This window comes from Amphibalanus amphitrite, unplaced genomic scaffold (genome assembly GCF_019059575.1).
Source record: "Amphibalanus amphitrite isolate SeventyFive unplaced genomic scaffold, NRLGWU_Aamphi_draft 001354F_arrow, whole genome shotgun sequence".
NCBI lineage: Eukaryota > Metazoa > Arthropoda > Thecostraca > Balanomorpha > Balanidae > Amphibalanus > Amphibalanus amphitrite.
The window spans coordinates 121181-136533 of NW_024882847.1; the positions used below are offsets into that span (position 1 = coordinate 121181).

General features: G+C 46.6%; 3 protein-coding genes and 1 pseudogene across 3 annotated transcripts; 2 read left to right on the top strand and 2 right to left on the bottom strand.

Annotated features, from left to right (window-relative positions):
• Nucleotides 1–1033: 1033 nt before the first annotated feature.
• LOC122372379 (DNA-directed RNA polymerase III subunit RPC6-like) lies at nucleotides 1034–7320 on the top strand. Its single transcript, XM_043349510.1, has 7 exons — nucleotides 1034–1142; nucleotides 1554–1671; nucleotides 2021–2146; nucleotides 2563–2676; nucleotides 2979–3230; nucleotides 5502–5678; nucleotides 7229–7320. Exons 1-7 carry the CDS (start codon nucleotides 1084–1086, stop codon nucleotides 7301–7303), a joined length of 921 nt encoding a protein of 306 aa, XP_043205445.1. The 5' UTR covers nucleotides 1034–1083; the 3' UTR covers nucleotides 7304–7320.
• Nucleotides 3226–5230, bottom strand: LOC122372380. Its single transcript, XM_043349511.1, has 4 exons — nucleotides 4843–5230; nucleotides 4453–4607; nucleotides 3929–4171; nucleotides 3226–3614 (listed from the first exon to the last, which is right to left on the bottom strand). The coding sequence occupies exons 1-4, from the start codon at nucleotides 5029–5031 to the stop codon at nucleotides 3476–3478; spliced, it is 726 nt and encodes a 241-aa protein (XP_043205446.1). The 5' UTR covers nucleotides 5032–5230; the 3' UTR covers nucleotides 3226–3475.
• A 204-nt stretch (nucleotides 7321–7524) lies between the features above and the next one.
• Nucleotides 7525–11350, bottom strand: LOC122372381 (protein FAM177A1-like). Its single transcript, XM_043349512.1, has 5 exons — nucleotides 11164–11350; nucleotides 9747–9827; nucleotides 9489–9641; nucleotides 9090–9254; nucleotides 7525–8866 (listed from the first exon to the last, which is right to left on the bottom strand). Exons 1-5 carry the CDS (start codon nucleotides 11197–11199, stop codon nucleotides 8648–8650), a joined length of 654 nt encoding a protein of 217 aa, XP_043205447.1. The 5' UTR covers nucleotides 11200–11350; the 3' UTR covers nucleotides 7525–8647.
• Nucleotides 11351–11604: 254 nt separating this feature from the next.
• Nucleotides 11605–15353, top strand: part of LOC122372382 — a 52704-nt pseudogene continuing 48955 nt past the window's right edge.

The window sequence follows — 15353 nt, forward strand, 5'->3', positions numbered from 1 at the left end:
CAAAATTTGACGAATTCGACCAATTCGACCACGCGCGGATTATAATCTTTGGCGCGGACGGCGCGGACCACGCGCTACTTTCCAAGATACTCTACTTTCTGCGCTTGGTTTCTGCTAGATACCCAGATGTCGCCACCTGTCGGCTACAATGATTTTGCTTTTTTGACAACTGATAACAAACTCAACAAGACAATGGCAAAAAAGTTAATGAGTCACCCGTTATCAGTGCCAATAAAGCTACATTAAGTCTCAAAGAAGTGTTTTTCTCATAACTAGGTAATTTCAAAATAAATGCACTGGGTAATCAACAGCTGTTAGCGCTAAATGTCTGTAGTCAAATCATACGCAGCTGCTTCAAAATATTGTCCTTGCTTCGTGCGGCGGCGAGCCGTCGCCCGTCGGGGTTTATGTAACCTTGGGTCCGTCTCAATAATCAATTTATCAGTTGATTGAGGTGTGAACAGTGGGATATATCAGTGTCATGATATTGCTTGATTTATTTTTCAATGGGTGCTTTGTATTTATGTTGTATGCAAATGCACAGGCTGATTTTGACATAACACATCACGTGCCTTTTCTTTTTTCAATATTTTCCACTCAGGTTTCCAGTTGCCACTATTAAGTATAAACCCACAAATGTGACATTGCATCAATCAGTGTCCCAAAATTGTGTTTTGGCTTGGGTGTCAGAGAGAAAATTCTTCTCCAAAAAGGGGGATAAGAATGGAAAATTCCTCAGTCAGATAAGGCCCAAAATGAGTGGGAAAGAGATCAATGGCATACATTTATATATAATGAGGTAAAATGTACCTAATATGTAAAATGACCAATGCAAATGCTTATTCTCAGTAAAGCTGGTAGTGGAAAATTGCTCTTAGATATTAGAGATGAGAGTGCAAAATGATTTTTATTTGGATGTCGTTTCCCACCCAAATCGAAATATTTTGGGACACTGGCATCAATTAATAGTGTATGTTTTGACCACATGTAAAATATTGATATGTTTTAAGGAAGACTGATTGTGATGTTTCAGGGCAAGGAGGTACCAAACTTATTCCTTCCTTTGACTGGCTGCTAGGAGTGATGGCTTCCAGTAGTGCTGCAAAGGACACAGAGGCAGCTCTTGGTCCAGTTGAAGAAAGGTAAGGACCAGCATCAGGAATGAGTGAGGTCAAATGTAAAGTGAAGTAATGTTGACAAGATCTTGTGTGTACACAGGTGGCACAAATTTTTAGTGATGCGATGCCCTAACTCTGATCCTGTGCTGAACCCCTGTTCTGGCACAGCCTGGTTGGTAGTTCTAAGCTATGACTTCTGCACACTAGGTGCAGTAGTTACCTTCTCACTGTATGATAAGAATTGGTCCATGATTGGTGTTATTTAACATATACTGCTTACGCACCAAGTTTCATTGATTTCAAGATCATTTTCCATGTCAATGTGTTTTGTGACTGCCTGCTCATCAATTATTACCTATATAATTCACCAAAGTACAATGATTAACAATATTCTTATGGAATATAAATTTCCAATCTGGACTTAACTTACCACAGGATCTTGGAGCTATGTCGCACATATCCAAAGGGAATCTCAGACAAGATCATCCAGAATGACAACCCGGAGCTGGAGCAGAAGGAGCGTGTTCAAGCGGTCAACAACCTGCTGGCAGCGGTAGGTCCTGCTACCTCATTAACACTAATGACTTCGCAAATAGGCATGCTGTTAACTGCTTTCAGTGCTTTACTGATGCATCACTTGCTTTCATTTTGATGTTTTTCAAGTGTCCTGTGGGATTCCAGATGTATAATGTGTAACTATGAATGTTTCTATGTAAGTACAATATGAATTCCAATGATCATTATTGTACCCATCATTGCTTATTGTTATTTTAATGCCTTTCAATCTCAGTGCGTCATTATAATTGTTTGAACACTTCTATGAAACATTTTTACATTGAATGACATTCTAAGGTCAACTAATCAGCTGTTCTTTTGCTCATTATTTCTCGTGCCTCTTTCAGGGCCATATCGACCTGTTTAAGCAGGGTTCCGAGCTCATCTACCGATTGAAGGGCACCAGTCGAGCACGGGGCGGCGACGCCGAGGAAAAGATTGTTTATGGCATCATAGAGGAGGCCGGCAACAAAGTAAGCATAGACGACGAAATGTTTGCTTTTGAATGATGTGGTGCGAAACATTTGTGCTTCAGCTGTCTGGGATGTGTTTTCACATATGCCATCTATAAAACAGTAATTGCTCTGGGCTACGGTAATAGGCGTGCATAGGCGGCGGAACGGGGGGGGGGGGGCACCGGGGCATCGTGCCCCTCCTTGATTTTGACATTTTAACATTAGCCCTATGGGCGTTGCATGGAAAGAATGGGACCAAAAGTCGGCAGGGCCCCCCTGAATTAAAGGTGTTCCGCCGCTTCTGTAGGGGTGCACTTGATACCTTTTCAACTCTTGTATGGCTTGCGTGTCTTCGAATGTGTTGTCTAATTCTTCTTAGGTTGAAAAGCTTGCTAGCTCTGATCTTCATTTTTTTTTTTTGTTGTCTTTTTCAGGGAATATGGATCCGCGACATTCGCTTCAAATCAAACCTTGGCATGACCCAGCTGAACAAACTGCTGAAAACTATGGAGGGAAAGAAGCTCATCAAATCAGTGACGTCTGTTGCGGTAAGACCATAATCTTTTCGTATTATTGTACGAGTTGAGTTGGTATGGCTATTCGATTTATTACAAGAGTGAATAGAAACTGATTTTCGTACTAGGTAACTATTCGGCATATGTACACATCGAATTGCTCTCTCGTTATCAATCTGCCGCTAGAGCTGGAGAGTGGAGGCTGGCATTCGGAAGTTACCACCTTGCACTCAAATTAGACAGTACAACTTGTTTTCGCTAATAACAACGAACACGTCGCGTCTCCGTCCACCAATCACCCGGCGCGTTTGATATCACACCTCCTCTCTCCACAGGCGTCCCGCAAGAAGGTCTACATGCTGTACGACATCGAGCCGGACCAGTCGGTGACGGGCGGCGCGTGGTACTCGGACCAGGACTTTGAGTCCGAGTTCGTGGAGGTGCTCAACCAGCAGTGCTACAAGTTCCTGCAGCAGCGCGCTGAACAGGCGGCTGCCAGCTCGGACGGTCCGATGGCCGTGAGGAACCTCTCCTGCGCCTCGTCCAAGGAGATCGCCCAGTACATCTCCGAGCTGGGCATCAGCAAGGTACGAACCACGTAAAGTTAGTGCCCCAGAACACCTTCACCTTCTCATATAAACATATTTGTGCTTCCTGATAACAAATATGCACACTATTCACGCTTATAAGATCCTACAGACATGCACATTCGCAGAACATTCGACATCCACTTTTCATAAGCTATCCTACGTTCCGCCGTAGCCGAGGTTACGTCATAAATAACACTACCTATATTTCGCCACCTGTCGACAACACCGTAGTCGAGCTGGCCTCAGGAGAGGAGCTCACAGAGGAGGGCGAATCCTAAAACTGCCGTCATCACCATCTGCAGCGCCCCCGCCGCAGATACCTCGTGGTGCACCTCGAACTTCGGCATCTCCGTGGCTTCTGGCTCGAGAAAGTTGATGTACCTGGCGGGAGAAAAGGGTGTGAATTGTCGGGCGTTCTCGATGAGGTCGCAGTCAATTACTTACAAATGGAGCGATTTTGACGCGTTATTCCCAATCTAGTTGTAACTTTATCGATTGAGATTGAAAAAACACAACTCCAAAGACAATCTCTGTGATTAACACCCTGAGGTGTTGTATTGTGAATTCCATATCAACAGCAATATCATACCAATATCATACCAGGCTAGCTTAGCGCATCTCCGTTTCAGGATGGTAATATCCCACCATCCTTCCCCCTCGGCTTCCATTCAGTACGCCCCGCGGCGTGGTCTCACATGTACTCGCTCTCTGCGCGCGGAGTGAAGTTGTGCGCGCTGACGCGACCGTCCCGCACCACGCCGATGGCCCAGCTGACGCGGTACGTCCTGTTGACGATGCTGACGTCCTGCGCCACGTCGCCGGTGCTGAGGTTGCGGAAGAAGGTGGCGTGCAGCCTGCCGTCCAGCACCGCGCAGTGGTCGCAGCTCACGTCCTGGTGCTGGTCCAGCCGCGGTGTGCTCCAGTTGCTGGCAGAGTACCTGGGCGGACGGGGATGGGATAGGGATGGGATGAACTGGACAGAACGAATGGGGAGATGAAAAGGACGAGACGGGGCGGGACAGACAGGGTTAATATGGATTTGACATGATGAAAAGACGTCCGTTGTGAGGGGTGAAGGGAAATCAGGTTTGCATTACCCTAACTCGCGACACGATCATTGGACTCATAGGACAAGGATGAACGGGCGTGTCTCTTTCTCGTCTGTCCTCTTTCCCTCTACCTTTTCTCTGTGCTCTCCCTCCCTCTCTTTTATCCTCACCTATCTTCCACCTGCCTCCGGTGTGCGATGTAGACGTCTGTGTCATGGTGTGTGCCGGCCGGCTGATCCGTCTCGCTAAAGCCGAACCCACAGTACTGCAGCTCGTCCAGGTCCATGCAGTCCAGGTCGAACCAAATGGTCCCGTCACTGTGTACCTGACGAGGAAATGTGATTGTCGATCGATGAAAAGGTTCATATGTATCTTGTCCATGTTTGCGATGATTTGTCTTAGCTCCTAAACTCGGAGATGTGTGAGTCGATTATCTCGTACAAACCAGCAGAGAAGATATTGTACGCCCAGTTGTAATTTAAAAAGTGCATTTTTACATATATGTGTAAAAATGCACATAGGAGAGAATCAAAGACTTGCCAGTGAGTCAGAAAACTTACCTCCCAACCAAGAAATGCGTCGGGGTTCGTGTGGAACTGTTTGACGAACGCGTTGCCCTCTGCCTTGACTATTCCTGCTGCTTCGAGACGGGATTTCAGGGATGTGATTTCCGGTAGCCAGGCACTGATGAGCAGACAGGCTGTTCTCACGAACCCAAGCCCATGCATGGCTTGATTGGCTTCAATCATTCAGTTTCGATAGTAATTCCCTCTATTGGGATGCGAGTACAAAAGGGTGTTCTGTTTACCGTTATTCCGTGCTTCTGTGATAATCATGTGCAATAATAGCGTTGAATGATTGTATTCATTCATATATGCACGAGTTATGCCCAATTGCACATCGAATCCAAATCGGATCAAGCATCAAATGGCACAGAAAATCGTTATTGTATCACACACGCCAAGTTCGCCAGGTTCTTGATGTTCACTTTTCAGACAAAACAGCTCCACTCGTAATGCAGGATAGCTCCTTCGGTGCGGAAATTATTTAATATGCTTCTCGCGTTGGTTAATTCGCATCACCTTTTTCAAGTCATGAGAACTCTGAACTCAATCGACATTAATCCATGCTTTGCTGACCCAATTTTGAAGCAATCGTTAATGCCATCTCTTCTGTAGCTCTATGTCCCGTATTTTAAGCTCTCGCCTCTCTCTTGCAGGTGAATTTATCCGTGCCCGACATTGAGAAGATCCTAGACACGCTCATCTATGACGGCAAGGTGGAAAGGCGACTGCAGGCGGGCGGCGGGGTCCAGGAGCAGCTGAAACTGTACCGCGCTACCCAGACGCTGCTGCCACCTGTCGGCCTGGTCAAAACCCCGTGCGGCATCTGCCCGGTAGGTGGCGCGCATAGGCGTGGGAATCGACGGCGCACCTCGGAGAGTGCTGATTGCTGGCCTGGTTATGAGTAACATGTGTGGATTGGAGCAATAGATCCACGTGTGAATCTCCGAACAAGCTTATTTTGAGCAGACTGTTACCAGTATTGTGATTGAGCTCATAACATTTAACCCGCGCCCCACTGGGGTCTGCGTATAACACGCCCTACTGGGGGGGGGGGGGCTATTCATAGCCCCCCTCCTAACTCCGAAACTACTGGGCCGATCGTCAAAATTCAAACGTCTTCTGATAGCCCCGGAAAAACTGTCGACGAGCGAAACCTAATTTCATTGACCTCGAGGTCACCGATGACGTCACAGGTCAGGTCAAAAGGCTCATTTTTGGATCACACACTCGCGAACAGATGCTCTAGATACCCCGAGGGTACCAAACTTGTAGTTTGATTTTCAGGTCAAGGTCAGGTCATCACAGGTCACGAAAATATTATATCATGCGTCGGTCACGTGACACATGTTTTATGGTCCATTTAGGCCAGAGATTTCGAATGTAATGTCGTCTGTGTCATTCGAGGTCATTTTGAGTCGAATTTAGCTTAGGTCAGGTCACTTTCAGGTCAAAAAAGGTCAAATTTTGAAGTTAAAATTTTTCAACAAAAAAGGTGTCTATTGGATGCAGTTCGAGCTCAGGAACACGATGGTGCTATTTATATTGGCGTACGATGTCAAATACGTGCTGAAAAATTGATTTGAAAATTAATAATTGTGAATTTTTTGCAATAATGCTTAAAACTTTGCCATTTTTGAAGATATTTAGCTAAAACTTGCTATAGTTAGTCATAATAATGCGTTCTATCGCATATATTCCGGTTTTTTTTTCGAAAAGTCAAAAACTTTTTGAAAAAATGTAAAAATATAAGTTTTGGATTTTATTATATCAACTTTTCGAAATTTTCAAAATTTCGAAAATCCGAGATAGCAGTTTGATAGCGCGGTCTATTTTGAGTCCTCTCATGCAAAGAAATTGGATCTAGCTTAAAAACTGAGCTCTTGGGAGCGATTGCCGTGGTTCAATGTTTTGCGTCGAAATCGGCCGAACATGACGTCACTCTGACGTCATTTCCGGCCGACCTATGGTAGTAACGAAGTTAAAATTTTGACACAAGGTGTCAAATTGATGCAGCCGAAGGTACTGAAAGTTTGGCGTCGTCACGTCAAGCGGTTTGGAAGTTATTGCAGAAAAACGGGAGGGGGGCTATAAATAGCCCCCCCCCCCCCAGTGGGGCGCGGGTTAAACTTCCTGAGAGATAGGTATGTTGGACCACGTTTGACAACAGTTGCAGTTCCTCACCTGACTCGTTACCGTTTGTTGATTGCGGCTAATTGCCATAATACTTCGGCCCCATGATGAATCTTTGTATGCATCGTGAACTCATTGCAAAATTATGGCACTGCTTGGATGGAGTTATCGCTTACCGTGCTTCGCAGGCTTGCGCCTGCCCGAACGCGTCAGGTCATGACACTGACCGTTTTTCGTTCCTTTGTTTCAGGTGATAGACCAGTGTTCAGACGTGGGCTCCGTCACTCCGAAACACTGTTTGTACCTCAAAGACTGGCTAGAATAAAATGTTTTGTATGCTGATTGATTTTTCAGAGACTGTTATTTCAACGTGGTTATTAAAACACCTGGATTGACGGTCAGAGTTGAGACCTTTTCCGGTCGCGCATGTTAAAATGTCTGATGATTTACCTGCATCATCAGATGGTCGAATGTTGTTTCAGCGGCTAGAAACTTAGCGTAATGCGACAGGCGACAGTGCGACAGTGACATTCACAAAGTCAAATGTCACTTGTCTCGCAGTTTAACCGCTTTTATTGAGAGCACTTCTATGATTACACGCCACGATCTCGGTACTCTAGGAGTTGACAATGACACTGCAATCTGAATTACACTACACACTACACGTCATCGAAGTGAAGCTAAATATCTATTATCTAGTCACCAACTCACCACCAATATAGAGGTAAATAAATCTTACGTGGATACACCATTGAATTATACCTATAAATACACAACCAAGCCAGTCAAGATACCATGATTTCACACCATAAAGCACAACGAAAGAGCGCGATTTGACTAGAAAGGGCGGACTAGCCTGTCCTAGAAACACAGACGTGTTCACCGTTCACCAAACCAGTCTCTGTATCATCACTGACGATACGCAGAAGCTTGGCTTCAAACGAGGCGCCAACTACTTTATGTGAACATCCACACCGCAAAGCAAACACACGTCATTCGTCAATCGAAATATGGAACGCGTATGCGTGAGCTGGCCAAAGAATCATAAGCGATTGGCTTGATTTTGAAAGGTGATTCACGTTTCATCGTTAAGCCGTGATTTTGGATCTCTTGCCTATTGTAAAGTCATGATCAATCTAAACAAATAACACTGAAGATAATGCGGGAATGCAATCACTGAACAATAAAGGATACCCGCACATAGCGAGCGGTAAGCTTGATCCCGATTAATCGTCCATTGGTATGAAAATAGAGCAAAAATACACGGATTCTTTTGTGTATGGTACAGCCCACTAAAATACTGATTTGATTCTCCATTTGGGAACGGTGGTCTGTAGTTGGAACTGTCCTGATTGCGGCCACGCACCAGTTTGTTGTCGGCTCATCACGCAATCCTGCGGATGTCGCTATCAGAATGAATCTCACAACTCTATCCACTGCACAGCACACACCGCAACCGGTCGCATCACACCGCTCACTGTGTCTCTGTGTCACTGAGTACCGCCCGCCACTCCGGCCCACCGCTCGGCTCCGCCTCATGGTGTGGTGGCCGCCACCGGCTGGCTGGAGACACCTGGTGCCGGCCGCCCGCCCAGCCCCTCACGATCTAGTGGTGGCCGCTACTGGCTGACCGGAGACACCTGGTGCCGGCCGCCCGCTGCTCCACCCCTCACGGTGTGGTGGTGGCGGCCACCGGCTGGCCGGACACACCGGCAGCCGTCTGGTCGGGCAGTCGTCCGGCCGTCGGCGGCGTCGTCACCGGCTCGGCGCCGTCGCCGCCCACCAAGTAGGCGGTCGGACCGGGGCCGGCCGGCTGCTCGCTGGTGAGCGCCGTGCCCGGCGACCAGCCGGCCTCCTCCAGGTCCCGCTGCGCCTTCTCCTCCTCCTCCTGGACGTGGGAAATAGATGTCAGCGTAACATAGCCTGGGCTATAACAGCCTAAACATCGCACAGAACGGCAAAGGACATACCATAGACCACAGAGATCTATGGACATACGCTAATTGAATAATAACTATGGCAGCTTCCTTACACAAGTCCTCGAGCGAAGGCTCTTAATGGCATGAGAACCCCGTTCAGCAATGTCCACTGAAGTGGTCCTGACTACCGACCTTTTTCTTCATTTCGTAGTACTCGTCGAGCTCGTACTGGTACTTTGGTGACGTGATGCCCAGCATGTAGGCCAGCTTCTCTCCCATATTGTCCACTCCGCCGAGCGTGCGGTATCCGGCGTAGCGGAACCACCACCATGCCCATGGTAGCCAGCCCATCGATTTCTGCCAAACACACAAACAAGCCGTAAAATACGGCGTCAGGTCGGGAGTTACGATCTCTTCGCGAAATGTCACGTCATCACATTAGACCATTCAATAAGAGAAAGTCTGGCATGTTAGGAGGTTTTGGTTTTCTGCTTCTTTAGCCCAAAATGTGCAGTGGTGATCCATTTGATGTTCTGCGTAGCCAAGCTAGAGACGATGCAACCAACGGCACACCGGACCGGTCACACTCACTGGGTTCTCCGTGCGCAGGTGCGTAAGCGCGTCCTGGGCCGGCTGGTCGGGCTCGTCCTCGTCTGTACTGTATTCCTCCATAGTGCCATCGCTGAAGTGCAGGATGCGCCGCGGCACGCGGGCCTTCTTTCCATCGACACTCTCTGCGGGCACCTGGAAGCAGGGTGTGTGTGCGTGTGATGGCATAAAAACAGTGCATCAAGGTCAGTAGTGTCATTACCTATATCACAATGCAATGTTGTTGAATCTAATTGGTACCTTTTCTGAGACAGTTGGGACCGCTATGGGTGTCGGAGGGACTTCTCCGCGAGAATCGCCAGCCGCCTGCTGCTCTTCAGTCTGAAACAAAAAAGGAATTGTTAACCACCTTACATGAACCTTAAATTAAAAAATTCCTTTTCAGTTGAGTGACAGTTGGTGGTACACAGAGTTGTCAACTTAAATCAGAGTAAATGTGGTACCTACAGAGTAAATTTGATGATTCTCATGATTTTAGAGAAACCCTTATTTTGCCATTCATCTTTTTATAAACTATGCTTTCATGATTCACTGGAAAGATTGGGCCATGGCCAATGTTTGGCAAAGCTTGTTTTGCCAGAACTTAGTCCAGCCACCAAGGTATGAGCACACAATTCAGGGTATCAAAGAGAAGTTGAATGTCAAAGTCAAGTGTGCCAAATAGTAACAGGCGGTCCATCCCACTCAAATTACTTTGATGACTCAGACTGCTCCCACCATTTGTGAACTGCATACTACATCTCATATGAGCACTGGAGTAGCTTTCTGGCTTCATTCAACAGGATCTAGCACTTCAGCAGCTCAGCCAATGTTTGAGATGAACATAACATGCAGCTTAATGAGTATATGTGAAGATGAAGTCCAAGTGGTAGGTTGTAGGTTGGTAGGTGCAGGTTGGTAGCTTGGTAGGTGGTAGGGATGTAGGTTGTTTAGTAGGTCAGTACACTGTTAAGAAAGATAGGCAGTTTCACCTCCTATTCCCATGCCAAATTTCAGCCGCCCTATAGGTAAGGTTAGATCAGGTTAGATGATGTTGTCTACTTGGATTTCAGCTCCACATTTCAGCTTAATCTCCCTGAAAAAATCTCATTTTTAAGCCTCCGCCCAACAAACTATCATCATACCGCCAAACACAATTCATAAAAATTATTTTGGCAGAAAGATACAGTCTGAAATTAAGAATATGAAATTAAGGGTCTGAAAATAAGGGTCTACTCCCATGGCCAATCTAGAAATATCTCGGAAGAGAAGGCTTTATGTGCACCAAAATACATTGGTATCTATATGTCTACCAAAACTTCACCCAAAAATTTAACTTTTATTCACAAGGGAGAATGACACGTCCCATCCGCCATGTGGTGCGCCCGAAACTGTTGGCTACATGATATTCTCTTGAGGGAGAAAAGTTGTGACCAGATGTGGAATTCAAATTTGAATTGGAATAAGCTTGAAGGAGCTTCAAAGTTTAAGGAGCAACATAATTATTTTGGAAGACAAGAGGAGGTTAGAGCCACCATGGGAACATGCCTTAACTGTGGGTAATAAGGTGGATAGTTATGACCCATCAACATAAACATTGCAATAAAATGAATTAGATACTGGTAGGTACTCAACTAACAGATTTAGATATAGGTACCTAGGTACCCTACCGACTCACCATCTCAAGATTAACATCTCTGCTGTCTGCGGCCATCCTGCTATTGGTATTGTAATTTTAAAAGCAACAATTAAATATGCAACCAAATATACCCCGCACTTTTTCTGCTGTTATTACTCTCCGTGCATTGCAATTGGCAATAGAAAACAAACAAACCAACATATGTGAGTCATCTCTGCGCGTTAGTGACGAGTTCATCAACTTTTGCATTTTAGGTTTACTTTTAAAGATATAAGTGATTTTGATTTCTTTTTTTTTTCAAATGATGATTTTCTTTATTTCTCATAAAAAATATGAGTTAAACCTACTGAAAAAGTAAATATTTTGTTCCTTTTTATCGTTACATTTGACTCCGGTTGTATATCAAAAGCTCTTGAAAAACAGTTACCATGGCGACTGATTGACAAGTCAAAGCAAAACAAAAAGTCTGTGCAAAATGGTCCAGAAGCTTGTCAGAAGCTGTGTGGTGTCGATCACGCAATAATTGCTGCATTTTTATAAGTTTCCTGACGCTGTTGTTTCCATACTGATGTCAAATGTGGGCGATACGACGGAGGTAATAAATAATCCATGATTTCTGTAGCCTGGGTAAAATATGTTCAATGTTCATGCATAACATAACACGGTGATATAAGGTGACTACCACCTTCCTGTGTTTTGTTTTTGTTTTGTATATACCGTAACCTTTTAACATGGTCGTTTGCATGTTTCTTGAATTGTTAAATCGTCTTTTCGGAATGCCAAATTAGACGTATCAGACTCACCACTGCATGGAGTTTCTGGGACGACGGTGAAAACAGGGCGCCTGGGGCGATTTGATCAAGGTTCGTGAAATTCACACGTGACGTTTAGCATGTAGAAGGCCCGCAAAGGGGGAGAAGCTCCAAATGTCACGTGACTAGTATGCCCTCCGGGCTCCGGCGCCCTGTTTCCACCGGCGCGGCGTCCAGTTTCTGGGCCCCTGCTGTGCAGAGGCACTGGCGAGTGGCGCGGATCTGGGGAGTGTGGCGTAGCAGTCGGTAGCGGTAGAACACCTTCAATTAAGGGGGGGGGGGGGGGCACTGCCGACTTTTGGCCTCCCATTCTTTCCATGCAACGCCCATAGGACTAATGTTAAAATGCCAAAATCAAAGGGGGGCATGGTGCCCCGGTGCCCTCCACGTTCCACCGCCTATGGTAGCAGTGGATCTCTATGCCAAACGGCTGTGGAGTCTATAGATTTTCGGTGACTCCAACTCTGACTCCGGATTTCAAAAATCAGCTCCGACTCTCACTCCGGGCAGAACTATCGGCTACTACCGTCTACCAACTCCGACTTCGACTCCGCATTCATAGTGGTTCTGCGGAGTCAATATTTTTTTCGGTGACCCCGACTCCGATTTCAGTTTCCAAAATCTACTCTGACTCCGAGGCTCCTGTCAGAACAGTATAAACAGTATAATTCTAAAGGTACCGGGGTGCTAGAGGCGATTTCCACCGTCGACTCCGACTGACTCCGACTCCGACTCCTCAGCCCTGATGCCATTGCCAAGTCCATACTAACGTCGTTGCTGAGTGGCTCGGGTTCAGTGTATGCAGGTTTAATTGCGTATTAAATAAATCATTGTCCGTTCGTCTTCATCGTACACAAACATTTTGGGGCAGTCAATGCTGCCAGCTGGGCACAGCGAGATTAGAATAATAAATTACCGTCAACATCAGTCGCGGCCCTCGGGCAGGGAGTCAGAGACGCGGGCTGGAGATTGCTGACGCTTGCCTAACTTACGAGTTACGGCATAAAATATTTGTTGCTTGGCACATCATTGCCTATGTACAATTTAGGTACTATTGTCCTTCGCTTAGATTTGCATTCGTTTGACTTGTTAGGCTAGACACCTTCGGTCTGACGAGACCATTTCAGGGCCGGAAGGATGATAGGAATTAGGGGGAGACGTTGGTCTGGGCGGGCACCCTAGTGAGTCAACGGGGCTGAGCCCGTCCAAAAGGACAGGCCGACCAGCCCCCCAAGTACTCACTGCATCCGGCTACGGTTGTACTCCCTTAGGAGCGGCGGTGTGCTACAATGGGAGCCGCCCGCATGGGATAAAGTTGCGCCTGTCTAGCCCAGAGCAGGGGAGAGAGGCGTGGAGGAAAAGGATTTGACTGTCCTGGGGATGGAAAGGAGGGAACGGACCTGGATTTGTATGCCACGCGATTCGTGACGCTTGAAAATGCCGGCATAGGTACAGACCACCGACAAGTAATGTGCGGCTTTGCCAATCTCAACGGATGGCTTTGACTGGCGATTTTTTAATGCGGAGTAATCGAAAAGAAGACCTCAATAGATAAAATTGCAGCTGCAAGGGTAACGATACATGTAAGCTACTGTACATTCCAAAGTTTCATTGTAGTTTAGCTAATCGTTTCTAAGCTTCAGAAGCAGAACATACCCATGACTGAAACCACTGAAACCGCACATTACTTCTGCTGTGGATTGTACGTACCTACTGCCTTGGTTTCCCGAAAGAACTCGAACCAAGGATATCATAAAACACTCAAAATACGTGACGGCTGACTGACTTAGATGCACAGGGGTGTCGTTTTCCGAAAATGATTGGTAGTGCCCAAAGGCGGCGGCTGGCCATATATTGACGGGGCTTACAAGGTAGGGTACCCCCAAATCTGCCTTTCTCATCGGATTTCGGCCACTTATTTTTCGCCCTGGTCATTGACAAGACTAACCGAAATCTAAAAAAACACAAAAAAAACTTTGGAAATCTGGGTCCACACCGGACGCCATGCACAAAACGTGCAGTTATATAGGCAATAGTGTCGGAGGAATGCACGCCATTCTGAAAGAGGCCCACATCGACTTAAAAGGACGGCTGTGCTGAAAGGGGACAGGAACAGCTTTGAGGGCCCAAGCCGACTAAAAAAGACGGCTGCGGGGCCAGGAACGGTTTTGAAGACCCACGCAAATTGAAGGGTTCGACAACTAACGAGGACTGGAAACACAACGATAGTTAGAAAGACCTGCTTGCCAAAATAAAAGGATGACAGTACGAGGGGCGTTCAGAAAGCTACGGGCCCGACCATGAAGGAGCAGAGAGATACAGCATCGACTCATTAGACCAAAAAGTTCATTTATTCAAATAAACACTTTTTTTTTTTGCTCCGCCAGCCTAAAGCCAGTCTGGAGCCGGGGGTCATTACATCTGGCAATTTTGGCCAGGAACAAAGTTTTACGTTAAGCCGGTTTATGTGAACCCGGAAGCAATAGCAACGTGGGAGCCTATCCTTAGTGTGTGTGAGCAAATCTAATGGGGGAACTTACTTTTGCCGAAGTGCCGAAAAAGCCGGAACAAAACACAGATGAAGAAACGGTAACATTTATTTACATCACATATTCATACACTTGTGTAAGGTGTCAGTGTACTGGTGTGGGGTGTATTGGTCAGGGAAAAAGTCCTAAATAACAAAAAACCTGACGCCTATTGCAAAGGGGAAAACCCCGCGCTGAAGCCAAAGAGCGCGGGGAAAAAACCCTACAGTTGTTTAATCTAATGTGTAGGAGGTAAAAGGGAAGGGATAATGACGACCCCGTGCTGGGGAGGGGCGCCCGGCGACCACAGGCGTAAACACCTTGGCTGCCAGTCGGCGTTGGCTCTCAACGACTCCGCCTTAGCGGGTCGGAGAGCGCAATAGGGGGCCGCCAGTTACACATGCCAGTTACACAGTGCAAGAAACATCAATGGCTAGAGCGCGAGCACACGATGCAATCAAAAGGATAATGTAAATAAACGACCGGGATTTAGGTTGTACATACGTGTAAGGAACTGGGCGCCGCGTTACTATCGTCCCCACGGCGCCCACTCATGCCCGTGCTCGGGGTTCCTTTTGTCTCAGTGAGGTGGTTTCTATATGCTGTTAATAAGACGTGCCTCCTGGAGAAAGATAAAAAGCAAATCATGAAGCTCTGGATTATGGTCGCCAAGGATAGTTGGCAAATCCAGACTGAGGCCATGTGTGGTAATGTGTCTTATAATGTGTCTTCTGTGGTGCTGTAGGCGTGGGCAGTGGAGTATGAAGTGTTGTATTGTGTATCTTGGATGTGTGGGGCAATAGTGACATATTGGAGGTGGTACACGGTCGTATATATGCGAGTGTGTAAGATACGTGTGTCCTAGCCTCAGTCTGGCCAGCACGGTTTC